Source organism: Ovis aries, chromosome 10 (genome assembly GCF_016772045.2).
Source record: "Ovis aries strain OAR_USU_Benz2616 breed Rambouillet chromosome 10, ARS-UI_Ramb_v3.0, whole genome shotgun sequence".
Classification (NCBI taxonomy): domain Eukaryota; kingdom Metazoa; phylum Chordata; class Mammalia; order Artiodactyla; family Bovidae; genus Ovis; species Ovis aries.
The window spans coordinates 36,666,287-36,693,898 of record NC_056063.1 but is presented as its reverse complement, the minus strand read 5'-3'; the positions used below and the strand labels follow the sequence as shown (position 1 = coordinate 36,693,898).

General features: G+C 43.4%; 1 protein-coding gene and 1 non-coding gene across 5 annotated transcripts in view; both read left to right on the top strand.

Moving 5' to 3' along the window:
• PARP4 (poly(ADP-ribose) polymerase family member 4) overlaps positions 1-27,612 on the top strand; it is a 74,935-nt gene that overhangs the window by 16,029 nt on the left and 31,294 nt on the right. For 2 of the 4 annotated variants that reach the window (XM_012184734.5, XM_060394506.1), the window contains exons 10-21: positions 2,483-2,643; positions 3,501-3,638; positions 6,990-7,085; positions 9,396-9,579; positions 9,766-9,922; positions 10,996-11,120; positions 13,251-13,382; positions 14,090-14,176; positions 16,446-16,610; positions 18,194-18,240; positions 18,391-18,469; positions 24,295-24,432. In XM_012184734.5, the coding sequence (XP_012040124.2) occupies positions 2,483-2,643; positions 3,501-3,638; positions 6,990-7,085; positions 9,396-9,579; positions 9,766-9,922; positions 10,996-11,120; positions 13,251-13,382; positions 14,090-14,176; positions 16,446-16,610; positions 18,194-18,240; positions 18,391-18,469; positions 24,295-24,432 (1,509 nt within the window). The remainder of the gene's footprint in view (positions 1-2,482; positions 2,644-3,500; positions 3,639-6,989; positions 7,086-9,395; positions 9,580-9,765; positions 9,923-10,995; positions 11,121-13,250; positions 13,383-14,089; positions 14,177-16,445; positions 16,611-18,193; positions 18,241-18,390; positions 18,470-24,294; positions 24,433-27,612) is intronic. The other 2 variants (XM_042254928.2, XM_060394508.1) reach the window with 1 other exon arrangement.
• Positions 4,152-4,260, top strand: LOC114116740 (U6 spliceosomal RNA). Its single transcript, XR_003590567.1, has one exon. It is a non-coding gene; the product is annotated as a U6 spliceosomal RNA (small nuclear RNA).

Genomic DNA, 27,612 nt, shown 5'->3' with positions numbered 1-27,612 from the left:
AATTATTTTTAAAGTATAGTTCATTTATAATATAGTCTTAGTTTCAGGTGTACAGCAAAGTGGCTAGGTTTTATATATACACATAGCTATATATATATATATATATTTTACACATATATATACACACATGTACTTTTTCAGATTCTTTTCCATGATAGGTACTGTAAGATGTTGAATATAGCTCCATATGCTACAGTAAATCCTTGACTTTTTATTTCTTTTATATGTAAGGGTATGTATCTGTTAATTCCAGACTCCTAACTTATCCCTTCACTTTTGTAACTATAAGTTTATTTTCTATGTTTGTGAGTCTGTTTATGTTCCATAAATAAGTTCATTTGGCTTCCCTGGTGGCTCAGACAGTAAAGAATCTACCTGAATGCAGAAGACGTGGATTTGATCCCTGGGTTGGGAAGATCGCCTGGAAAAGGGAATGGCTACTCACTCCACTGTTCTTGCCCGGAGAAGTTTCATGGACAGAGGAGCCTGGCATGTCACAGGCATGGACAGAGGAGTCTATGGAGTCACAAAGCGTTGGACATGACTTAGCAACTGAGCAACAACAATATTGATTCCACATACAAGTGACATCATAGATATTTGTGTTTGTCTGACTTACTTCACTTAGTGTGATAATCTCTAGTTGCATCCGTGTTGCTGCAAATGGCATTATTTTAGGCATTATTTTATTCTTCTTTATGACTGAGTACCCCACTCCAGTACTCTTGCCTGGAAAATCCCATGGACGGAGGAGCCTGGAAGGCTGCAGTCCATGGGGTCGCTGAGGTCGGACACAACTGAGCGACTTCACTTTCACTTTTCACTTTCATGCATTGGAGAAGGAGATGGCAACCCACTCCAGTGTTCTTGCCTGGAGAATCCCAGGGACGGGGGAGCCTGGTGGGCTGCCATCTATGGGGTTGAACAGAGTCGGACATGACTGAAGCGACTTAGCAGCAGCAGCAGTATTCCATTGTATATATGTATTACACCTTTATCCATTCATCTGTCAATGGGCATGGGTTGCTGCCAGGTCTTGGCTATTTCTTTAGCCAGAAGCGAGTCATGTGTGCATGGCTAAGCCAGTTTTTGCTGAGGAGAACAGAATTACTGAGACTGCTCAGAAGTGGGGGAAGGAGCTGTTCTTTCACAGAGAACAGCAGGAAGGCAGACAGGGCTCACCCTGTCCCGGGTGAGTCAGCACCCTCTGACTCTGGGTTGCTGCATCTGAGCATGAAGGATTCGGGACAAAATCAGAGATCCATAATCTCTAGACTTCAGAGGAGTTTGTAGATGTTAAATTTTGCATGTTTGGGGGAAATTACAGCTTCCCACAGATTCCCAGGTGGTGCTAGTGGTAAAGGACATGATTGACGCGACTTAGCATGCATGCACGCACAGATTCCCAGAGGAGTCTATAATCCAAAATATATGAGGAACCAACAAATGAGATGAGCTAGTGAATGAGATGACGAAGGACCTCCATGTTTAAAGTTCCATGATTTCCTCAACACTGAGTGTAACTTCAGTTCCTGGTTTTGCTACTGAGAGGGTGTGTGTGCTGCTCACCCAAATACTGTTAACCTGGATTCTGTATTTTCAGTAGGTCACACATCCTCATGATTCAGAAGTCAAAATTATATTTAAAAGCTGTACTCTGTTTCACCCTGTCCTCACCACCCCTATTCCAGCTCCTCTTCCCCAGCACATAACCATGCTTGTTAGTTTCCTGTTTGTCTGCACCATTACTTTATGCAAATAAATGTGAAAATGAACAAACATACTTAGTGCTTCCCCCTTTTTCTATGTAAAAAGTCATATACCCTCTTCACTGTCCTACACCTGTTTTCTTTACCCGACATAATGTACTCTGAGTGTGGAGACCACCCTCATTCTGGTCCACAGTGGGACATGCCCCTGGGTGGGCATCCTCCACCCATCCCTGCCAGACACAGTGAACGATGCCACGGGAAGTAAACGCTCTGTGTGTCTGGTGTCTTGTTCTTGCGCAGAGGCATCTCTGAGAGGCACTCCCCAAGGGAGAAGTGCAGCTCTAAAGAATAAACACGTCAGTAACTGGGGTGATTTTGTCCGGTTCCCTGAGGGTTTCTCTGTGCTGGCCTCTCACGGCCGGTGAATGACAGTTTCCGTTTCCTGTCATGTATATGGACTAGAAAGGGCTTCGGTGTAGTGAGTCTGAGCACCTTTCCAGATGTTTTAGGGATGTTTGTGTTTCTTCTTTTGTGGACTGTCTGTTCGTGTCCTTTGCCTCTCTCTCTTGGGTCTTGATGTTTTTATTCATGGTTTTTAGGACCTTTGTTAAGAAGCTTAATCTGTGTTGTGAATTGCGAATATTTGGCGGTTTTTGCAGTTTATCTGGGTTTCTTTCTTTGCTCATACTGAGTTTGTTGGTGGTGAAAAAAGCTGATTCAACCTTTTTGAGAAATGCAGTAGAAATGACTGTAATCATTTCTACTTACAGCTAATAAGAGACATGGTTAATGTCTGTGAAACTAATTTGGCCAAACCCAACCCACCGTCTCTTGCCAAATACCGAGCTTTGAGATGCAAAATTGAGCATGTTGAACCGAACACTGAAGAATTTTTGAGAGTAAGAGAAGAGGTGCTGCAGAATAATCACAGGTAGGATTACAGGAGATAGGTGAGGGTCTGCTCTTTAGCCTGCTTCAGATTCTGGTAGAGCAGATCTTCACACACCTAGATAATTAATCCTCACTGCAGGGTAATCACGGTGTGATGACAGATACTTACTTCTGTGTCTATAATAGGGCTCAGAGCTGTGTTCTGTGCTTAAACACTCCCCACTGTTGCAGTCCATTCCAAGTTCACCTACTGTTGCAGAGAATTAAATTCTAAAAATTGAGATGAGAGAGTACTGGAGTTTGTTCACAAATGCAGTGTTTGAGTGCTAAAGGGTATTACACGGGAAAATCCACTCAAATTAAGATTTTAAGGTGAAGAAACATGTTTTGGATCTCTCTCTGAACCTGGCTGGACCGCTAAGCAGCACAGAAGGTCAGCTGTTTATTACCTTCTTGACCTTGTCTCGTCAGGGTGTCGGCTTGGCAAGGCTGAGACGGGTTTTCTTATTTCTGTTGCTGGTAGAGTACTTAGCACATAGTATGTTTGTTGAATGATTGCAGAGTATGTTCGTTGAATGAATGCATGAATGAAGGAACATATTCAATTCGTATATTCTGTATATTTTATGTTTGATAAAATATGGGATATTTTGCATGATGTTTTATAACCTACTAATAACACTTACATCTTACTGTAAGTTTTGTTTCACATCCTTACTTATTTTTAAGAGAGTATTTTTTAATGGCTGCATAGTATTTCCAAGAAATGTTGCATTGTGATTCATTGAATCAGTTCTCTAATAATGGACATTTGGGCAGTTTGGGGTTTTCTGCTGCTAACAATTTTTTATTGTGCTTTCAATTATGTAATCTCAAGGTTTTCTTCTAATTCTACAGTAAGAGTCCAGTGGACATCTTGCAGATATTTAGAGTTGGCAGAGTGAGTGAAACCACAGAGTTCCAGGGCCACCTTGGCAATGTCAGGCACTTGCTGCATGGGTCTCCTGTGCAGAGCTTCATGGGAATCCTGTCCCGGTAAGAGCACACCATCTCTATTTTCCAGACTTTTCAGCTCACAGTTAGACTTTTTTTCTGTAGTACGTGGATCTATTCCATTAAAGTCAGCCAGCTTATTGAATTGCAGAGAAAATGGAACACTTTATAGTTAAGTATGTAATTTAAGTCATATGTTATTTATTATATATTTTAAAGTGCAGTGCATGGAAACAAATTGCTTCTTGAAGAAAGGGGATTCTCTATGTCCTGACTCTTCTCTGTGTATCTAACTCAAAGACAGTCTAGAAATTAGAACTCCCAGATGCCATGAATTATGTATTCAAAACATAGCTCTAATTTCTGTTAGCTTTGAATAACACTTAATATTGGAGTTGAAACTGAAGTCACAAGGAGCAAGGGAAAGCATGGTTAAATCTAGATCTTAGTTAAATCCCCTACCAAAGACTTATAAACATGCAGGCTCCCCCTGGAAAAAGCTTTAACTGCTTCAGAAGAACCCAAAGACAAGCTGATTAGAAAGATACAAGTTTTGTGCTCGCTTCGGCAGCACATATACTAAAAAATTGGAACGATACAGAGAAGATTAGCATGGCCCCTGCGCAAGGATGACACGCAAATTCATGAAGCGTTCCATATTTTTATACAAGCAGCTTATGCAGCTCAATTCCAGGAAAATAAACGACCCAATCAAAAAATGGGCCAAAGAACTAAATAGACATTTCTCCAAAGAAGACATACGGATGGCTAACAAACACATGAAAAGATGCTCAACATCACTCATTATTAGAGAAATGCAAATCAAAACCACAATGAGGTACCACTTCACACCAGTCAGAATGGCTGCGATCCAAAAATCTGCAAGCAATAAATGCTGGAGAGGGTGTGGAGAAAAGGGAACCCTCCTATACTGTTGGTGGGAATGCAAACTAGTACAGCCACTATGGAGAACAGTGTGGAGATTCCTTAAAAAATTGCAAATAGAACTACCTTATGACCTAGCAATCCCACTGCTGGGCATACACACTGAGGAAACCAGAATTGAAAGAGACACGTGTACCCCAATGTTCGTCGCAGCACTGTTTATAATCGCCAGGACATGGAAACAACCTAGATGTCCATCAGCAGATGAATGGACAAGAAAGCTGTGGTACATATACACAATGGAGTATTACTCAGCGGTTAAAAAGAATTCATTTGAATCAGTTCTGAAGAGATGGATGAAACTGGAGCCAATTATACAGAGTGAAGTAAGCCAGAAAGAAAAACACCAATACAGTATACTAACACATATATATGGAATTTAGAAAGATGGCAATGACGACCCTGTATGCAAGACAGCAAAATAGACACAGATATGTATAACGGACTTTTGGACTCAGAGGGAGAGGGAGAGGGTGGGATGATTTGGGAGAATGCATTCTAACGTGGATACTATCATGTAAGAATTGAATCGCCAGTCTATGTCTGACGCAGGATACAGCATGCTTGGGGCTGGTGCATGGGGATGACCCACAGAGATGTTATGGGGAGGGAGGTGGGAGGGGGGTTCATGTTTGGGAACGCATGTAAGAATTAAAGATTTTAAAATTAAAAAAATAAAAAAAGAAAAAAGAAAGATACAAGTTTTCCTTGAATTGGCCTATGCATTTTGTGCTATCACAATAAGAATACTAACAGTTGACTTCCCTGGTGTCTCAGGGGTAAAGAATCTGCCTGCTAGTGCAGGAGATACGGGTTCAGTCCCTGATATGAGAGGATTCCAGATGGTGAGGAGCCACTAAGCCCATGCACCACAGCTATTGAGCCTGTGCTCTAGAGCCCAGAAGCTGCAACTACTAAAACCTGTCCACGCCAAAGCCCATGCTCCGCAACAAGAGAAGCCACTGCAGTAAGAAAGCCGTGCACCACAACTAGAGAGTAGCCCATGCTCGCTGCAACTAGAGAAAGCCCATGAGCAGCAACAAAGACCCAGCACAGCCATAAATAAATAAGTAATAAACCTACTAATAAGATTTTTTTTAAGAAAAGAAAAGCTGATTCTATAGCCTATATATTTTTTTAATTTGAATTTACCAGGGTAATTCTGAAAAAGAAGGATAACCAGAGAGGATTAACCAGTCAGATGTTAAAAACATAAAGCTTTACTGGGTAAAACAGTGAGGTGAGAAATGGATGAGGCAGCAAAATAAAAATCCACAAATAAATGCAAAAACATAGGGGCTTTAATATATGATAAAATTAGCTTTTATCTCTATGGGAAAAGTTTATTTTCTTCAGTACCATATATGGATATAAATGGTTAACTGTCTGGAAAAAAATATAAAGTTGGATCTTTACTTCATTCCTCACACAAACTCCAAGTGGAGTGAAGATTTGAAAATTTAAAATAAAATGAAGCAGTAAAAACAATCTTTGAGTAAGAAAGATTATTTTAAGTACATCCCCAAAGCCATTTTACAAAATTAATTCTATTTCTTAACACAGAACATAAACTTCAGATGTAATAAAAGACAGGAGTCTCTCTTCTCCCACCTTCCCGAAATAATCTGGTTTGTTTGATTGCAGAGAGTTCTAGAAAGCAGGAACTTGCAATGGGAGTACAGTCAGCCTTGGCCTCATGGCTGTTCTGCTGAGCCCTTCAGGGGCCCAGCCTGAGGGTGGGCAATGGCTAGCTGGCCAGCCAGTCCAGATGGTGATGAAAAACAGTGTTGGCTGTCCATTTCAATGGCACCTGGAATTCCTACTCTGAGGTTACTTTGAAATACATTTTTCTTTTCACTTCATGCTAATTATTTATTTATTGACTTTCAGTTGGTATATTTTTTCCAGGTTTGTTGAGTTATGATTGACAAATAAAAATTGTATATCTTTAGGTTGTACAACATGATTTCTTAAAGTTGTACAATGTGATGGTTTAATATACGTATTTATTATGAAAAGATCTCCGCAATCAAGTTAATTAGCATATCTGTCATCTCATAGCCTTACCTTTTCTTTTTCTTGTGGTGAGTACAGAAGATTTAATACTATGTTAGCAGACTTCCGGTGTACAGTATCATCACAAACAGTTACCACTATGGGCATTGCATCCCCAGAGTGTTTTTGTCTTGTAACTGGAAGTTCGTGATTTTTTACTAGCACCACCCCCTGTAGCTTCCCCCACCTGTAGCCCCTGGAAACCACAACTCTACTCTCTAGGTTTATGAGTTCGACTTTTCAGATTCCACATACTAGTGAAGTCTTGTAGTGTTTGTCTGTGTCTGGTTTGTTTCACAGAAGTCGTTAAATAGCTCCTTTCTTGGCCAGAATTGTGAGGCTATAATGAAAGATTCCTTTTTTCTAGTAAATCACTATAATGTTCTTTTCCAGTGGGTTGCTTTTACCCAAAGTAGTTGAAGATCGTGGCATGAAGAGAACAGACATTGGAAATCTTGGGAGTGGGATATATTTCAGCAATTCACTCAGGTCAGTACCATATCTTTTTAATCACATCATACACACCCGTCACCAAGGAGACGTGACCAATACTTGCTACAGGTTTTTACCAAGTTTTCACCTGTCTTTGCTTGGTGAGGATTTCTCACCAAGAACAGATAATTAAAGCAGCCAGTTTTCTCAGTATATTGTAGAAGCCTGTCTTGTGGTGGATATTTGGGAAAATTATATTTGAAATCATCTTAGTGATTGTACTATCCTAAGAGCTTTTACCTGTATTTACTCACTCAGTCTCACAGCAAACCTGTGCGATCAGGCCTTGTGACTCCCACCCCGATCACAGATGAGAACACTGTGGGACAGAGGGGGTGACTTGCCGAAAGCCACACAGAACATTGTCTTCTCCAGAGCCGGTGGTCCTGATTTCTCTAGCACATGACCTCGCTCACAGACAGGGCCTGGAATAATATCTGATAATATCTAATAATACCTTCATTTCAGCTACAGCATATTGAACTTACTAAGCATCAGGTTTAGTGCTTCAAGTACGTTGTTTGATAACCTCACAGTGGTACTGGGAATCATTTTATGAAGATGAAACACATTCATGGAGTTTAAGTAACTTGCATTCAGGTCACAAAACTAAGAAAATGACAGGTTCAGGCCCAGGACAGAGGATGACTATCCAGGAATTTAAGGAGTCCCCCAAATCAATGAGAGGAGGAATACCCAGTAAGCAAAGGGCAAAAGATATGAAAAGGAAACATGTATGGACACACTTGAAGAAATTAGTGATCAAGAACATGCAAATCAAAAAAGAATGAGACCATTTCACACTGTTGTATCGAAAGACATGTCAACACCTTTAGGTGTTGGTGAGTCTCCCCTCCTGGAAAAGGGTCCGGTCATCTCATGGAGCTGAAGAGCAGCTGTGATGATGTGACTCGGTGGTTAGGGGGCAGTGCACCCCATCCTGGCTGCATGTGGAATCACCCACAAGCTTTCAGACAGTGCTGGTGCAGAGTTCACTCAGATCAGCTCAGTCAGGGACTCAGGGGCCGAGATTGGGCTCCCAGTAGTTTCTCTGCTCCATGTATGACTTTAACACACAATCTGGGCTGAGAATCACCACCCTAATAAATACTGATAATACGTAGACAAGTGGGGATTGGACAGTGGGGTGGGTGTTGTGCTGGTGTGGTCCGACGTTTCCATGTGTGTATGTGCGCGGGTGGGTTAACCAGATGCCCTCCAGCTGCGTGTGTCAAATGGATGAGCCTTAGGACCAGACCACAGAGTGACTCTGTCCACATAACGTTATTACCGAGGGGTATGTGCCTGTGTGCTGACACCGAGAAAGACAGACAAGATTAATAATGCTCTTTTTCCTGAGCTGGCGGCAGCTACGATAGCTGTCTTATTATTCTTGAGACTTAACATTTATAGAATAAATGCTTTCCTATGTACAAAGTATTTCCAAGTAAGCACTTTCATATGTTAAAATATTTTTCAAAAAGGCAAACTCCAGTCAGTTGAATTTAACCAAATTGAAGTCCTCAATGGATATGCACAGTAGGGTTTTAGTGAGGAAGTGCAAACAGACCAGACTGCAGTAGGTTGAGAGCTGGTTCGCAGACAAGCCAGAGAGACAGTTGCTGATGGTGAGGGGCGAGGAGGGAGGTGGGGGCCGAGGGGAAGGGGAATAGATAGCAGGAGGAGGGTAGGGTAGTCGGGGTCCTGTGTTTATAAATATAGGGCACCCATTAGCACAAACAGAAGTGCAAGTTTTAGAGGTGTGTCCTCAACAGTACCCCCCAAGGCACCCAGCCTGAACTTTTGACACAAATGTTATTTTATTAAAGCTGTTGGTTGGTTCCTAAGAAAGTTAAATGAAATTGCTTGTTTGGGCATCACTAGACATTTTGTTTTTCCACTTGGATCCAGAAGGCTTCATGAGGGTGCAGCATTGTTTGTCCCTTGACCAGTTCTTACATGGCATTTCATGTTCTTTCTGAACTTCAGTGCCAGGAATTAATCCACTTTTTCTTCTTATCAGGTGGGCTTCTTCCTTCTCTTTCCTCAGTCTGTACATTTTAGTAGCTGATAAAGAGCTGCCTAGCACAGCAGAGGAGCAGTAAATGTGTGTTTTACGTAAACATTTTAAATAAATAAGTAAATAGAGTTCTAAATGGAATCTTCAGAGATACTTCAATAACAGTAAAATTTGGAATAATCTACTAGCAAAGTCATTTGGATTCTGGTTTTCCTGCATGTATAAAATAGTGTTGCCATGTAACTGTAAAGTAAAACACATATGTGCTTACTTCCTGTGATGTGCAGTACAAGCATCAAGTACTCGCACCCTGGACAGACAGATGGCACCCGACTCCTGGTCGTCTGTGATGTCGCCCTTGGCAGGTGCATGGACCTGCACAAGCGAGACTTCTCCCTGACAGAGGCACCGCCTGAGTACAACAGCGTCCATGGGGTGCGGGGAACGGATATGGTCAGCTCGGACTTTGAGGTATTTCTGTCGAGGCAGACAGACAGGCTCCTGTTTTTATCAAATATGTTTAAGTTTAAATAATTACTGTATAGCTACTGTCTGAATTCAACAGTTTCCAAATTAACAAACATGAAATTCTGCTTTTATGAAAACATTTGCCAATAAAGTTTTTTTCCTTTATTATTAAACTTCTGTTTTCTCTAGGATGACGAATTTGTTGTATACAAAACCAATCAGGTTAAAATGAAATATATTGTTAAATTTTCTGTACCTGGAGATGAAATAAAGGACTTTAACCCTTGTGATAATACGGAATTAGAGGAAGACAGGCCTGAGTTTTCAAATTTTTCAGCAGTTGAAGGTAAGATGGCTTTTTTGACTGCTTTTCTCTGTGATGTTTATAGAACTTAAACATTGTATTTTCAGTGAAATTTGTATTCATGTTTGGTAACTATATCTCTGATTTCTTACATAAATACTTAATTTCCTTTTTTATTTTATAAAAACAAAACCCGGGGTGATTGAGAGATTGGGTGATATCAGAGCCCCCTGTTACTTCATTAACGCACTGAGGCTGAGCTACCGCCCCCCTGAACCAAGTCTGGGTGTCGTAGTGCAGAAGACACAGCCTTAGAGTTCAGAAGCTTGCCAGTTACCAGGCTATGCAATCTCAGACAAACCTGATAATTCTGGGCTCAGCTTCTCCCCTGTGGGAATGACATCAACACCTGCATTACGGTGAAGGGGCTGCAAAGTCGCCATGTGCAGCTTGTGTGTCAGCAGAAGGTGACTGCTTCTCAGAAAATTGTAAATTCAAACTAGTATAATATTAATTGATAGCATTTAAAAACACATCAGCATTTTAAACTGTGATCAAATTATTTTTTATCAGAAATATATGGCTTCATGTAGAACATGACCCCTGTTTTCCTCTGGGAGTCATTAAGTGTGTATCTCATGAGAGTTTATCTGCCTCTCTAGCCCAGTCCGGCACCATCCCCACGTGACTTGTGAGGACAGGGGCTTCCTGGGACTGAAGTCTGAGAGACCTCCCGTCACTGCAGCTCTATGGCACAGTGATGACGCTGACTGAGCAGGGGGTGCAGAAACCCAGATTCATACTTGAGATACACTTAATAGGTGTTCTGAAGACCTGTGTGTACTTGTGTATGTTTAAACTCTGAATTTGCAAGATGACGCCGCATAGTTGGTAGACTTTGAAAAGACAGCATGCCCATTGGGAATGCTTCCCTCACCCCATCTCATGTGGGTTAACTTTTCAGAAATGGTGACTGAAAATCATAAAATGCTATTTGTCCACTTACCCTAAAATGTAAGGTTTGAAGGGAAGGGGAAGGAATAAAGGTCAAAGTGACAGAAACACACAGTGGAGGGAAGACTTTCAAAGCTGATATGAATGTTTCTGACTTTCAGATCACCAGCTTCCAGGCAGCATGCCTTTCCCCGACATCAAGGCCGGCCTCCAGGATGGCTCTGGAAATTCAGTTCCTCTGGAGGATGTTCATATCAAGGGGAAAATAATAGACTTTGTAGCCCAGGTATGTTCTTCGTGGTTTTGTGATGCTTAAACTAAATGAACGTAAATCATACATAAGAATGGATTACAGTTGCATGAACTAAACATGTACATTTCTAAAATTTGTTTGTTCATTGAGCACCCAGTGTGTGCCCCGGGGCCATCCTAAACTCTAGGTGAACCGCAAGGAGCAGCCTAAGGCAAGCCTGCCTGGTAGAGCAGAACCAGGCAGTGAACTCGGGAAATAAATCAAATATGTAACATGGGCCTGCTGGAGAGAAAACCAGGGCAGATAGGAGGGGATGGATTGGTGAACACGGTGGCCAATAAGTCCTCCTGAGAAGGGACATCTGAGGTGCCCATTCCAGGTGGTAGAAGGGCATGTGTAAAGGCCCTGAGGCAGGAGTGCACCTAACATGGGGTGCAGCGAGGATCAGGGTGAAGAGGGGGTAGGGGAGCACTGAGGAGCAGTGGGGGCACCAAGGAGCAGGGTGGAAGGGATACTGAGGATCAGCATGGAGGGTGGGGGCCCCTGAGGAGCAGTGTGAGGGGTCCGTGGTTGGAAGTGCATGAGGAGGTGGCAGGCACTCCTGTCAGGCACAGACAGACACGCGGTGTGAGCCTTTGGAAGACATTTGCAGTGACCTGTCAGAGCTGTGTTCTCACGGGATTACTCCGGCCCCCACCCTCCTCCCCAAGTTGAGGACAGTCAGGATGACCAGCTAGGAGACACAGGTCTGTCCAGGAGCACACCGTGCAGGGATGTAGGCTGGAGCAAGGCCTGCAGGGGGAGGAAGACGGGCTGGCGGGAGAGACTGGCTGTGGTCCTTCAGAGGGAAGTGGGGCTGGTCTTTAGTGAGCATCTGCCTGGGAAAGGCGGGGGTGGGGCGGGGAAGAGCCTACCTGTCACCCCTGAGGCTGACACCACGTGGGTGTGTCTGACCTCCACCCCTGCCCGTGCTGACCCACCCCCACAGCCCTGAAGCCGCTGGGGGCACCGTGTCCGGCTATGGGAAGGACCCAGGTGTGGACTCCAGGCAGGGCACTACAGGCGCTCCTCTCTTTGGGGCCATGTAGTAGCTGTGAGCCCATGACTGCCACTTCCTGTGACTCAGGCTTCACCTGCATGTCAGTTCTTCCCAGACTCCACAGGGTGAGTGCTTGTACTGTTGTTTGAATGAGGAGGCACTGAACAATATGATAAAGACCAGTCTGAACTCGTCATTTCGACTGGGATGGATTGAGTTGTGGGGGAACTGGTGTTGACTGCAGCAGAGCCCTGGGGTTTGAGAGCCCAGTTTGGAGTTCGTGCTTATCCTTCTCCAGCCTGGTCAATGTGGTGGTTTCCTCAGGTGTAGATGAGATGGTAATGCTGGGCTGCCCGTCGGTAGTGGCTATTCTCCGATGGTTTCCTTGGATGTAGATGAGACGGTAACACTGGGCTGCCCATCGGTGGTGGCCATTCCGCAGTGGTTTCCTCAGGTGCAGATGAGACGGTAACACTAGGCTGCCTGTTGGTGGTGGCCATTCCACGGTGGTTTCCTTGGGTGCAGATGAGACAGTAATGCTGGGCTGCCCGTCAGTGGTGGCTGTTCTGCATAGTGAACGTGAGGGTCCCGGTGCACACAAGTGTTGCAGGAGTGGCCTGTGTCCTCCATGTGTCACTGTGGATTAGACACTGTTTGATAAGGCTTTTCCATGGAGAAGTTTGCCCCACACATAACTCGTGGTACAGCCGTGAACCTTCCTCTCATTTCTGGATAGCTGGCCTGTAGTTTGACTTGAGTGTCCACACAGGCCGGCAGCAGGGAACTTGGCTGTACATAGTCCACTCTGGACTTCTCGGAGTAAGCTTAATGTTTTCAGTTTAACAACTAAACTGAACTCAAACACTAGTTGCATTTGAACGAGGAAGATTAAGATGTCAAAAATGTGTACAGTATATTAGTTTCTGTTGTAAGTCCTAGTAAAAATCCTCCATCATCTTTACCTAAAATTTCTTTCCTTTTGGTGCCTGTGCATCATCAAAGGCAGTGACTTGGATGGGGTTCTGACCTCTGGGGCCTCACATGCACAGCAGTTTCCATTAATAGCTGTTCCTGCAAACATCATTCATGCAGTTTCATCAAATATACGGGTTTTTCTTCTTCAGGTCGTTGTTTTTCAAACATACACAAACCAAAGTAATGTGCCCATTGAGGCAAAATACGTTTTTCCCTTGGACGACAAGGCAGCTGTGTGTGGTTTCGAGGCATTCATCAATGGGAAGCACGTGGTGGGAGAGGTAAGGGAGAACCCCAACTGTTCTGTGGGATGGGCCGTCCTGAGTCCCTTAGTTTTGGGCTGAGTAGCAGCCTGGTCGTAAAACGGGATGTTCCTGGAAGAGTCAGGCCCTTGTATAGCCAGCCTCCATTTAGACATCTGGCGTCCCTCCCTGGTTAGCTAGCCCCTGTTCCTGCCTGTCCAGATTCCTTGTCTAGACACTTCAACAAACAGTGGTTTCAGTATCAAAAGTTTGAGAGACACATTGGAAAATTGGTGAAGCCCTTTATGTATTTTTGCAAAAATACTGATCCTTTGTACCCTTCTATAAAAGCCAGCTGAATGAAGAAAAATATGTCCAGAAGAAGTATAAGTTGATTAATTCTTTGTTTGTTCTGAGTCCACAGTTGCAATAGTAACTCACATTTTATCAAATTTAAGACAAACTTAATTTTTTATTAATTCAGAGTAAAGCTCCAAACTTCCTTTTCACTATCAACTCTCAAATATTTTGGTCCCAGCTTTTAAAGAGCATCCTCTTCAATTGGCCTTTTCTGATTCAAATTCTTGTTAGTACATTCTTATGATCCCTGTATGTAAGTTTTCATTCATCTTGGATGCTTAGCTTTCTGTTTTTACCTGGGTTTTAATAAATGTTGATGAAGTTTTCCTTATTAAAGTCTGAAGTCACTGTTCATATCGTGACTGGTACAACATTGTCTTTTTCAGATTAAAGAGAAGGAAGCAGCCCAGCGAGAGTACCGAGTGGCGATCAGTCAAGGCCACGGCGCCTACCTGATGGATCAGGACACCCCCGTAAGACTTGATGTTCATCTAAGTCAGTGGAAATTGATTTAGAATATGAAATTCTAATTTTCACTAGAAATTTAGCATATGAAATTCTAAATTTCACCAGAAAGTGGAATCATTTTTACTGGTTTAGGCCCTGGAGTTTCATGTAGTTGGGAAGGGAGGTTGGGCTAGTGAGACCCATGTGCTTGTTTAGATAAAAGAGGAAATGGCCAGGGTTGCCAGTGGATCCTAAGAGCCATTTCTGTCCTTGGGAACTGCGTTCCCCAGACATGACAACAGAAAGAAACCATGTGGGCACATAATTTCCATCTTCCCATAGAAGGGTAAGATATTTACATTTCCCCCAGAACTAAGCTCACTTAGCAGTTTATCCAGTTTTCACCAGTCATGTCTCAGGGAGGCGCATCTGCAGGGCCTGGATTGGGTCCATGGTTAGGGTTAGGTCTTCACAGGGTCAGATGTGGAGATCTGGGAGGAGGAGCCACAGGGCCACATCCATGCACTTCTTGCTTTAATGTTTTAAGTATGCCTTAGGCAGGTGCTGGGCCGCGTGCAGCCTCTCCAGTGTAGACATGTCAGTCATTTGTAAAAACAGGCCATGTGCTTCAGACACACCTCTGAGGAGGACTTATCACCAGAATACTGTCAAAATGTGATGTTTGGAGCAGGCAGTTATTAAAATTACAATAGATTTAAGGGATAAATCTTCAGAATGGGGATTAACAAGAAAAGGTGATTGTTCCACAAGGAGCTCGCTGCCCCTGTGCCCAAGTGCTGGGTCCCCTGGGGTCCCTAGAGGGGCGTGGTGGCATTACACAGGCCCATAGTGCTGTTTATCCAGAGAAGGCAATGGCACCCCACTCCAGCACTCTTGCCTGGAAAATCCGATGGATGGAGGAGCCTGGTAGGCTGCAGTCCATGGGGTCGCTAAGAGTCGGGCATGACTGAGCGACTTCACTTTCGCTTTTCACTTTCATGCATTGGAGAAGGAAATGGCAACCCACTCCGGTGTTCTTGCCTGGAGAATCCCAGAGACAGGAGCCTGGTGGGCTGCCGTCTGTGGGGTCGCACGGAGTCAGACACGACTGAAGCGACTTAGCAGCAGCAGCAGCAGTGCTGTTTATTCAAGTGGAGGCCCAGCTTGGAATCCCAGTGTTTAAGCGGTAAAGTAACAAGAGAGGTTAGATTAAAAGTTAATGGAAAAACAAAGAGAAAATTTGAGTGCCAAAAGCAAGGCTGGAGACAGTGCCTCTGTGAAGAAGGCCTGCAGGAGTTATACCTCTATGTCAGGAGTCCCAGGTGCCCTAACCATGGGTCCCCTCTTCCTCTGAGGGATTCAGCTGAAATTCAGTTCACCTGGCTGCCTAGCACTCGGCATTCCTTTGGGTTTGGGACAAGTTAGGAATCTGTAGGGGACCCGGGTGACACCACATGGGTGACAGCTGGCACCCATCCAGACCCTGTATCAGCAGTGCCACCATACACCTCCGGTGGCGCCTCTCCAGGAAGCCCTGGCCTCCATACCCTTCCCTTGAGGCTGAGCACTGCTGCCGTGTGATAATCCTGTCTTCGTTGTTTATTCCCACTTTGATGTCAAAGGTAACAACAATTAACTCCTCAAATCCACATTAATCGTGATATCATACACCCCTAACCTAAGCACACTGAGTTTTCACAGCAGCACTGTTTAGTGAAACAGCACGGGCTTGGCCATGTCAGGAGGCACCCAACGTGGGTTCAGTGGAAATGATCCAGCCTCTTTCTGACCTCACTAAGCATGAAGTTTTTCCTTACACAGTGATTGGCAATACTCACTAAAAGAAAGCAAAGCAATTATTCTGAAAAGTAAGATGATGTGTTTTCTAGAAAAGAGTTAAATGAGGGCCAAGCTTGGCATGACAGGCTCCAGCTCTATAGCCAGCAGGAGCCTGCTGGTATACTGTGTCCACAGAGAGGCCTTGTGGTTGGGGAGGTGGTCTCCAGGGAGGGGCGGGCAGGCGTCCTGGGCAGAGCCGTGTGGCCACAGAGAGGCCATAGGGTTGCAGGTGGGGTGGTCTCCACTGGAGCAGAGGCCACTGGGTGCAGCCCCTCTGATCCCAGACCACTGGGGAAGGGCTCTGGGTTCTTCTTCTGCACAACCAGTGCTGGTCTGGAGGCCACGTCCCCTTCTCACAGGCAAGTTGTGACCAGACCATTCATGTAACAGGAGGGGCTCACCCGCAGGATGGAGATGCTTCTGTGACACAGGCTAAGTCATATACTTCCATTTCAGGACATCTTCACTGTCAGCATCGGGAACTTACCCCCGAAGGCCAAAGTCCTGATCAAAATCACCTACATCACGGAGCTGAGCATCCAGGGTGCCTGTGCGGTCTTCTTCCTGCCAGCCACCGTGGCACCTTGGCAGCAGGACAGGGCTCTGAAGGAGAACCTTCAGGTCTGTTTGGTGACAGCAGCTTTGTTGTGATTTATGCAGAGGGAAGAAACAGCATCTAAATAACCTAACCTTTGAGCCATAGAGTCAGTTGTAGTGACATTTAGGGATTTAGACACAATTGTAGTGAGCTTTAGGGATTTAGACACATGTAACTTCTGCTTTATTGACTATGCCAAAGCCTTTGACTTTGTGGATCACAATAAACTGGAAAATTCTGAAAGAGATGGGAATACCAGACCACCTGACCTGCCTCTTGAGGAACCTATATGCAGGTCAGGAAGCAACAGTTAGAACTGGACATGGAACAACAGACTGGTTCCAGATAGGAAAAGGAGTCCGTCAAGGCTATATATTGTCACCCTGCTTATTTAACTTACATGCAGAGTACATCATGAGAAACGCTGGGCTGGCAGAAGCACAGGCTGGAATCAAGATTGCCGGGAGGAATATCAATAACCTCAGATATGCGGATGACACCACCCTTATGGCAGAAAGTGAAGAGGAACTAAAAAGCCTCTTGATGAAAGTGGAAGAGGAGAGTGGAAAAGTTGGCTTAAAGCTTAACATTCAGAAAACGAAGATCATGGCATCTGGTCCCATCACTTCATGGCAGATAGCTGGGGAAACAGTGGAAACAGTGTCAGACTTTTTTGGGGGGGGCTCCAAAATCACTGCAGATGGTGATTGCAGCCATGAAATTAAAAGACATTTACTCCTTGGAAGGGAAGTTGTGACCAACCTAGACAGCATGTTGAAAAGTAGAGATATTACTTTGCCAACAAAGGTGGGTCTAGTCAAGGCTATGATTTTTCCTGTGGTCATGTATGGATGTGAGAGTTGGACTGGGAAGAAAGCTGAGCACCGAAGAATTGATGCGTTTGAACTGTGGTGTTGGAGAAGACTCTTCAGAGTCCCTTGAACTACAAGGAGATCCAACCAGTCCATCCTAAAGGAGATCAGTCCTGGGTATTCGTTGGAAGGACTGATGCTGAGGCTGAAACTCCAATACTTTGGCCACCTCATGCAAAGAGTTGACTCATTGGAAAAGACCCTGCTATTGGGAGGGATTGAGGGCAGGAGGAGAAGGGGACAACAGAGGATGAGACGGCTGGATGGCATCACCGACTCGATGCACATGAGTTCGGGTGAACTCTGGGAGATGGTGATAGACAGGGAGGCCTGGCATGCTGCGAATCATGAGGTCCACAAAGAGTTGGACACAACTGAGCAACTGAACTGAACTGAACATCTGTGAGATGAAGAGAATAAACACAGATATGCTCAATGACATCCTGTTTTTATTCTGTTCAGTCTCTTTAAATTTTATGCTGGTACTGGTGCTCATTATTAAGAATTTTGATAAGCATAAAGAATGCCAATAAGCCAAAGAGGAAACTTTAAACCATCCTTAATTCCATCGCCAGAGACGCCACCAAGGCTGCTGTTGCTGCTTTCCATACAGTGTTCAGACCCCCTGCTTTCTGTGCATCTGTATAAATTGTGTACTTCTGTGTGTGTGTTTGGATGCTAGTGGTGAAACTGAGCAGATACTTAGTTGTGTGTATGTATTTTTCTTTTCACAGGATACAGTGGAGAAGATTTGTATAAAGGAAATAGGAACAAAGCAAAGGTTAGTACCCAAAATACAAAACCTGTTAATTATACAATGAACATTCATTTTATAGCTGAAGTTATCATTTAAAATTACACAGAAGAGCTGCATATAATTGGTCAGTAATTGGGATGTTGGACTGAGCCACCTCTCTGTTCAATTCGGTAGCTTTTCTCTGAGCATGTCTATCGAGATGCCGCACATGATTGAATTCATCTTCAGTGATACACACGACCTGAGAAAAAAGGTTAGTAGATCTTTGCTTTTACTTCTTAAGAACTCGTATTTTAACATCAGTTTTCCAAAGCAATACATGCATGTGGTTTTAAGTTAAATTACACCAAATTACATCAGCTTATAATCAGGAGCAGCAGCTGGTTCTGCCCCACCCCTCCCTATACCACCGTCCAGGGACAGAGACCGACTTTACATGGTTTAGCTCTTTTCTGGTGGCTTCCAAAGATTTAATTAAATTTTTTACTGCTTGTTCTTGTTTCAGAAGAACAAACATCTGTTCCAGAAGTTATCTTTTTTTTCCCACGTGTGCTTCTGTTTATTTATGTTATGGCTATTACGTGTGTGCATATTGTTAAGTCTCTTCAGTCGTGTCCAACTCTTGACCACCCTATAGACTGTAGCCCACCAGACTTTGTCCATGGGATTCTCCAGGCAAGAGTACTGGAGTGGGTTACCGTGCCCTCTTCCAGGGGATCTTTCTGACCCAGGGATCGTGACCCTGCATCTCTTATGTCTCCAGTATTGACAGGTGGGTTCTTTACCACTAGTACCACCTGGGAAGCTCTTCTGGCCATTATATTGAATATAAATTTTTACATATTTTTCACTCGACTTTGTAAATATTTTTGCAAGTATTCAAATTATTCTGAGATACAGCTTTTTATAAGCGACTATCCATTGTGACTATATAAGAATCTATTTATCATTCACGTCTCGTTAAGTTTTTAGGTTCTTATTTTGTGATTGTTGATTTTAAAAAAGCTCTCCAATGTCTATCTGCTTGTCTTCTCTGGTCTCCATTCCTTCTTGCTGGAGGATCTTTCTCTAACTAGTCTTTTCTAGTCTTTTCTTAAGGCTGCCAGAGGTATCTTTTCTCTTTCTATTATGGCAGATGAAGATGTAACCCACTTGCCCTCGTCTGACCTCAGTGCACATGTTTCTAACCCACTTATTCCAAGAGTTATAGTATGGTTTTTGGTTAAATCAATTTGCTGCTATTATTTAGTCACCAAGTCCTGTCCAACTCTTTGCAACCTTGTAGACTGTAGCGCTCCAGGCTTCTCTGTCCATGGGATTCTCCCGGCAAGAATCTGGAGTGGGTTGTCCTTTTCTCCTCCAGGGGATCTTTCTGACCCAGGGATCAAACCCATGTCTCCTGCTTGGCAGGCAGATTCTTTACAGCTGTGCCATCTGGGAAACCTGGTTAAATCAATAATAAATGTTTAAGTTATTATGAGTACATAAATGATAATTACACTGAGCCAAGAAATGTATTATGATGGCTTTTTTTCTTTTTACTTCTTCATATAATATTTCTTGGGTGAAAAGAAAATTGCCGTTTTCTTCGTCTTCTAGTACTGTTTCTTCTCATTTGTTCTAACCTGTCATGTAAAGCCTCTCTGGGGCTGTTTTCGCTATCTCAGTGAGTCAGTGACTCCTCTTCCCTGACCCTGCCCACTCCCCTGGGGCTGCTGTCCACGAGGCTTTTCCTCTTTAGTTCCCAACACCTGACAGAGCACAGTCTCCCTTATAACCCAAACATCTGAAAACATCCTCTTCTGTGTGCTCCCTTCCCACTGGGTAGGTGATCCCACTCAGACCCTTGAAAAAATTGTCATCCTGCCAATGAGAGATTAAACCCTTCTGAGAGATTAAACCTTTTTATCCTCTGTTCTTGATAGGCAGTTGTTTTGTTTTTGACCCTTGAAGGAATTTCGTGTCTTCTGTTTATCCGTGATGTTCTGAAAGTTCATCAGAACCTGACATTCATTCATCATATGTGTAATTCCTGGCCTTTAGTTCTGGGGAATCTTCTTATATTTTAATGCACAAGTGTCCATCACCCCTTCACCTCTCAGTGACTCTTAGTCAGACGTCCCTGAATTGAGCCCCTTGTTTTCTTACATTTTCTCTCCTATTGTCTGTTTTCTTGTCCTTTCATCCTGCTTTCTGGGTGATGTTCTCAATTGTAAGTTCCAACCATTTTATTGAAATTTTAATTCTCTCTCTCTCTCTCTTTTTTTTTTTTTTGCTAGAGGTCTTTTCTGTTCTGTAAGTATTCTCTTTTTTTCTGGCTTTTTGCTCAGTTGGCCTCCATTGCCGGGGTCCAGCCCCGGTGGATCCAAGGAAATCGAAGCAGGGATGGAGTCGGAGTCTGGGAAAGGACTCTTTAATTAGGAATATAAAGAGAGATTAGGAAAGAATAGTGTAGTGGGAAATTTAGTGGAGAAAAGATGCTGAATAACTTGGTTTACAGGGAAAACGAATAAAACCTCAGGACAAGAGGTTTGCACCATCTACGTTAGGCCACCGGTGCCTGTTTGAATAGCAGAGGGTGGCCCGCCTTAGGCTCCCTCTCTCATGGGTCTTAGAAGCCAGGGCAAGTAAGTAGACATGGTAAGCCTCCCTGCTCCAGATGGGAATTCAGCCTGAAAAGGAGAGGGAGAGAGAGAGAGAGAGAGATTTGACACGGGGGGAGCCAGATTTCCAAAAAACCAGTTCGAGAAGCTGGTCTGAGAAACTGGTCCATCCTTTATTGTCTGGAAAAAGCCTTTTATACTTTTGATTGTACATAGAGATCAATGGATAATACAAAATTATGCAGCATTAGCAGCCTTGACTCTTATCGAGACCAGGCTTTCTCTCTGCATACCTAGTTGTATACACAAGTCTTAGGTGATTTACATCATCTTCTGGCCAAAAGGCCAATTAGCATTTTACGGCCCTTTTCTGATAAGGGTCTGTCAACCAGAAAGCTTAATAGTGTTGTTCTTCCCAAAGTCTGGTGCCACTCTCAGAAAGCACTAAATAAAGTTACATTCTTACATAGCAAGGACACAACAATTTATAACAAGAAAGTGGAGTACAGTGATTTATAACAAAGAGAAAGTTAATTAACTCAGAAGTCTAGTGTTGCTAACATCAAAACTACTATATTCCTATTTCTGCATCCCGATTACATTGATTAATATCCTCCCAGGTGCCTAAAAGATAAAGGATATGGAGGCCTGGTGGCAAACATTAACTCAACCAATGAATCACTTCACCAAACTAATTCTTAGCTCTAAAAAGGCTCTATATCTTTAAGGTATTTTAAGCTTCGTGTCTCTCATTGTTGGGGGGCTGTAAACAAATACAAGTTGTAAAAGTCTCCAGCTATCAGGCAAGTTAGGGAGCCAACAGAGGGATTTAAGCTGAGACATTCCTTTCATAGGCAGGAGACCAGTTGGAGCTCTAAGTTAACTTTTTCCAGAGAAACGTGGTGGTGTGTGGAAAGCATAGTACAATAAGGCAGGCAGACTCTGGTTTTTGGAGGGTATATGGTCAAGCAGAAAACCCCTTGAGACCTGACTTGCCTTGCCTGTCAGGTCTCTCCGCATGACCTTGTCATGGGTGGGATCTCCCGTGCTGGCCCCCAGCACTCCATTTTCATGTTAAAGGCTTTTCCTCCAGCATATGGGTGGCCTCTCTCTATGTTTGTCCTCAGAAGTCAGTTAGATACTGTATGGTAAGTGGGGTGAGTGGGCCCCAGGGCTCGAGGCTGGTGGCAGCTGGTCCACTGGTGTGGGGGTGAGTCTCTTGTGTGTTTTTACCCTTGGGCAGTTGTGCCCAAGGTTATTCACAGTATGACTGGGGACGCCAGCCTTCACTTCACTGCCCTCTGTGTCTGTGCTTCATTATACTTAGGACTCCTGAGTCTGGACTCTACTTGGTTAAGTTTCTCAAAGTAATAAATCTTCAGTTTCCATTAGTGAGAACAGGTGCCAGCTGCTTGCTACCAAGGGCAGAGAGGGGACCTGGGCTAACAGCTCAGGGCATGATCCACTCTCCAGTGCCTCCGAGGGGTCCTTCCCAGGGAGCTGCAGGCCCTGAGCCCACAGCTCAAGGCCACACTGCCATGGGGCTCGGGCAGTGGCTTCCTCTCCTCTGGCTGAATCACTTCACACAGCTCTGTCAGTTCTCCATCTTCTTATTGAAATTTGCTGGCATCTTCTCTGCTTTTTCCTTTGTTCCCATTCTCAATATCTTTATGCCCTTTTTATTGTAGAGAGTTTGGTGATCTTGTTAGGGAATAGAGTTGTCTGTGTGCTCAGTCATGTCTGACTCTTTGTGACCCCATGGACTGTAGCTTGTTAGGCTTTTCTGTCCATGGGATTCTCCAGGCAAGAATACTGAAGTGGGCTGCCATTCCCTTCTCCAGGGGATCTTCCTGACCCAGAGATTGAAGCTGTGTCACTTGCATCTCCTGCATTAGCAGGAAACTTCTTTACCACTTCACCACCTGGGAAGCAAGGGAATAAAGTTAAACACATGTAAATAATACATCCTTAACAAGAACCCCTCGGCATCAGAGAGCTTTTGCTGTGTAACAAACAATCCCAACATTTTATGGATTAAAACAATAAGTATTTGTTGTTTCTCAAGCTTTCCTCCTGTTGCTGGGGACAGGATGGGCTGGGACAGGTGGCTGGTGGCCTGGTGTCAGCTAGGGTGCTGGCCCTCATCTCTCACCTGGCATAGGTTAGCTCAGAGCTCAGCATAGCAGAGAAGGGCAGCCTGTTCCCCAAACACAGCACAAGCCCCTGCCTACATTCCATCTGCCAGTGTCCCTGTGGCTACAGCACATTCAAGGGCAGAAAAATAGGCACAACCTCCTGAGAGGAGGAGCTGGAGAGTTTTACTATAGAGGGCAGGCCCAGAAATCTACCATACCACCTTTGTCCCTTAAAGCCTCCCCTCTGTATTTTCAGAAGGTATTTTATACTTACAAAAATACTATTTTACAATAAAGGCATAATTCTAAAATTCCCATTGGGTTTTCTGTTTTAATATTCTGTGTTCTATCTTCTGCATCCAGATAATGGGATACACAGACCAGTCATCTTTGGGTCCAGGGTCTGAGACTGTCTCCAGGGGGCTGAGTTTGCTTGTGTGTATCCACAGTAGATGGAGAAGGAAATGGCAATCCACTCCAGTATTCTTGCCTGGAAAATTCCACGGATAGAGAAGCCTGGCAGGCTACAGTCCATGTGGTTGCCAAGAGTCGACCATAACTGAGCAACTGAGCACATGTATGTTAGAACAAGAAGATAAAAACATGATCTGGCAAATGGATAGGAAAGCTGTAGTACATATACACAATGGAGTATTACTCAGCCATTAAGAAGAATACATTTGAATCAGTTCTAATGAGGTGGATGAAACTGGAACCTATTATACAGAATGAAGTAAGCCAGAAAGAAAAACACCAATACAGTATACTAATGCATATATATGAAATTAAGAAAGATGGTAACGATAACCCTGTATGCAAGACAGCAAAAAAGACACAGATGTATAGAACAGTCTTTTGGACTCTATGGGAGAGGGCGAGGGTGGGATGATTTGGGAGAATGGCATTGAAACATGTATAATATCATGTGAAATGAATCACCAGTCCAGGTTTGATGCAGGATACAGGATGCTCTGGGCTGGTCCACTGCGATGACCCAGAGGGATGATAACAGGAAGGGAGGTGGGACTGGGGTTCAGGATAGGGAACACATATACACTTGTGGAGGATTCATGTTGATGTATGACAAAACCAATACAATATTGTAAAGTAATTAGCCTCCAATTAAAATAAATTTATATTAAAAATAATAGATAAATTTTATTTGTGTTAAAAAAACAACGTGATATTGGTCACACTTGTAAAACCTACAGTTCACAATTTGGGGAGCTGTTGACACGTTGATTTTTAGTGGAGCTATGTAAATCATGCACGGATTTGCTACTTGATAGTATGATGTAATTCACTTATTTACATAGTTCTCATGCTTGTTTATTTTGCAGAGAACAGACTGCAAAGCTGTGATTAGTACTGTGGAAGGCAGCTCCTTAGACAGCAATGGATTTTCTCTCCTCATCGGTTTGGTTGATGTGTATCTCCCAAGAATGTGGGTTGAAAAGCATCCAGAAAAAGAAAGCGAGGTATACTCCTTCTTACTTAGAAGTAGGAGATACTGTTGAAAAAGTATTTTAGGATAGATCATTTAAATTTGGAAATGACTGATAGTCTTAAAAAGCTAGCATTACAAAAAAGAGCTCTCACCACCCCAAGATTTTACAATTAAAAATATTCGTGATAGAGGAGATTCCCTGGCAGTCTAGTGTTTCCACAGCAGAGGTCTCAGGTTCAATCCTTGGTTGGGATCCCTGCATGTGAGAGGCACAACCAAAAAATACTTATGATATCAAGAATGAAAAATTTTTGTGGTTTCAAGCAAAGCCCCCGTGTGGCATATTTCCCATAAAAATTGTCATTTTTCTTTTGTTGTTGTTTAGTAGCTAAGTTGGGTCTGACTCTTTTGTGACCCTATGGACAGTAGCCCATCAGGTTCCTCCATCCATGGGATTTTCCAGGCAAGAGTACTGGAGCTGGCTGCCATTTTCTTCCTCAGGGGATCTTCCCAAACTAGGGATCGAACCTGAGTCTCTTGTGTCTCCTGCTTTAGCAGGCAGATTCCTTACCACTGCACCACCTGGGAAGCAATTTTTACCTTAATAGTGTTCATTGCTCAGTTGTGTCTGACTCTTTACGACCCCTTGGACTGTAGCCAGCCAGGGTCCTCTGTCCATGAGATTCTCCAGGCAAGAATACTGGAGTGGGTTGCCATTCCCTTCTCTAGGGAATCTTCCTGACCCAGGGATCAAACTCAGGTCTCTGGATAAAGGCAGATTCTTCACTGTCAGAGTCACCGGGGAAGCCCTAATATTTTTTTTTTAACTTCAGTTCAGTTCAGTTCAGTTCAGTCACTCAGTGGTGTCCGACTCTTTGCGACCCATCACCAACTCCCGGAGTTCATTCAGACTCACATCCATCGAGTCAGTGATGCCATCCAGCCATCTCATCTTCTGTCGTCCCCTTCTCCTCCTGCCCCCAATCGCTCCCAGCATCAGAGTCTTTTCAATGAGTCAAACCTTCGCATGAGGTGGACAAAGTACTGGAATTTCAGCTTTTTTACCTTAATCCCTACCAAAAAGAAAATGTGCCTTCATATATTACATTGGTTAGTCTGTATACTTTTTACAGCTTTTAAAACATTGATACTGTAAAAAGATAGAAAAGTATTTATGGGTGTTAGACCGTATTATGTGGCTGTTATAGATAATCTCTTCTAATTAAAAATTGAGAGCAACATCAGCAAGATGGTCAAATAAGACATCCTTTGCATATACCCCAAACAAATGGGCAATAGGTTCATGAAAAAATGTTTAGCATCACTAATCATCGAGGAAATGCAAATGAAGACCACAAAGAGGTATCACTTCACTCCTGTCAGAACGACTGTTTTCAAAAAGACAAATATTGACAAGGAAGTGGAAGAAAGGGAACACTCGGACATTGTTTATGGGAATGTAATCCAGTGTAGCTGCTATGGGGAACAGTGTGAAGGATCCTCAAAAAATAGAACTACTAGGACTTCCCTGATGGTCCAGTGGTTAAGAATCTACCTGCCAGTGCAGGAGACACAGGTTTGATTCCTGATCTGGGAAGTTCCCACATGCTGCAGAGCAGCTAAACTCATGCTCCACAAATACTGAACCTATGCTCTAGAGCTCGGGAGCCGCAACTCCTGATGCCCAAATGCCCTGGAGCCCATGCTCCCATCTCTGCAATGAGAAGCCTGAGCACCACAACTAGAGGGTAGAGCCTGCTCACCACAGCTAGAGAAAGATCCAGCACAGCCAAAAATAAATAGTAAATAAAATAAACATTAAAAAATAGAACTACTATATAACCCTGCAATCCCACATCGTGATATATTTCAAAGGAAATGAAATTACTGTCACAAATACTCACACCCCAGTGTTCATTGCTGCATTATTTATAATAAGAGATAGAAACAACCTAAGTGTCCTTTGATGGATGAATGAATAAAGAAAATTAAATATATACATATATGTGTAACATATGCAACACATATGTAATATATGTTACCTACAGATACAGTAGAATATTACTCAACCATAAAAATAAGGAAATCTTACCATTTGCAACAACACAGATAGACCTTGAGAGTATCATGCTAAGTGAAACAAGTCAGAAAAATACAAATACTGTATAATCTCATTTACATGTGGTGTCTAGAAAAAGCTGGGCTCACAGAAACAGAGGGTAGAATGGTAGTTGTTACCAGGGCTTAAGGGTTGGGGAGTAGAAATAAGGTGGTGTTGGTATGAGGATACTAATGTCTAGGTATAAAACAAATGATTTCTGGGGATCAAATATGTAGGATGATGACTGTAGTTAAGCATACTGTGTCGTGTATTTGAAGGTTGCTAAGAGGCTAAATCTTAGATGTTCTTGCTGCTAAGTCACTTCAGTTGTGTCCGACTCTGTGCGACCCCATAGACGGCAGCCCACCAGGCTCCCCTGTCCCTGGGATTCTCCAGGCAAGAACACTGGAGTGGGTTGCTATTTCCTTCTCCAATGCATGTAAGTGAAAAATGAAAGTGAAGTCGCTCAGTCGTATCCGACTCTTAGCAACCCCATGGACTGCAGCCTACCAGGCTCCTCCGTCCATGGGATTTTCTAGGCAAGAGTACTGGAGTGGGGGTGCCATTGCCTTCTCCGAGATGTTCTTGCTAGCTAACCTTATTGTGGTAGTCATTCCACAGTACTGTGTGCTAGATGACTGCACTGTAAATCTTGACCTTACACAATGCTTTATGTAAATCGTGTCCAGTAAATCTGGAGGAAAGTTTTAATGGAAACTAATAGTAGTTCTATTTTGAGTGTTGGTTGGTTATAAGATAAAAGGTCAGTGTGTGCATTTCAGTCATCACACACCACGGTGGCAGAGAGTGGGACATATTCATTATTCATTCATCCTGAAGGCACTTTCGATATCACAGCAATGTTCATATATTAATTCTGTATTAGTTCTGAACCTCTCAGGTTTATGAGGTTCACGTTGGGAACCCCAGCTCTGACATTCTGCTTTTTATTTGATCTCCTATAGGCCATCTCATTTTTTAATAAATCTTATTCTTTTTGTTTTTATAGTATTATTTTGCCTGATGAGAAAGTTTTCAGATTTTACATATAAATCTTTTCCAATAAAAATTACACATTTATGCCAAATGTTGCAAATCCTAGGTACATGT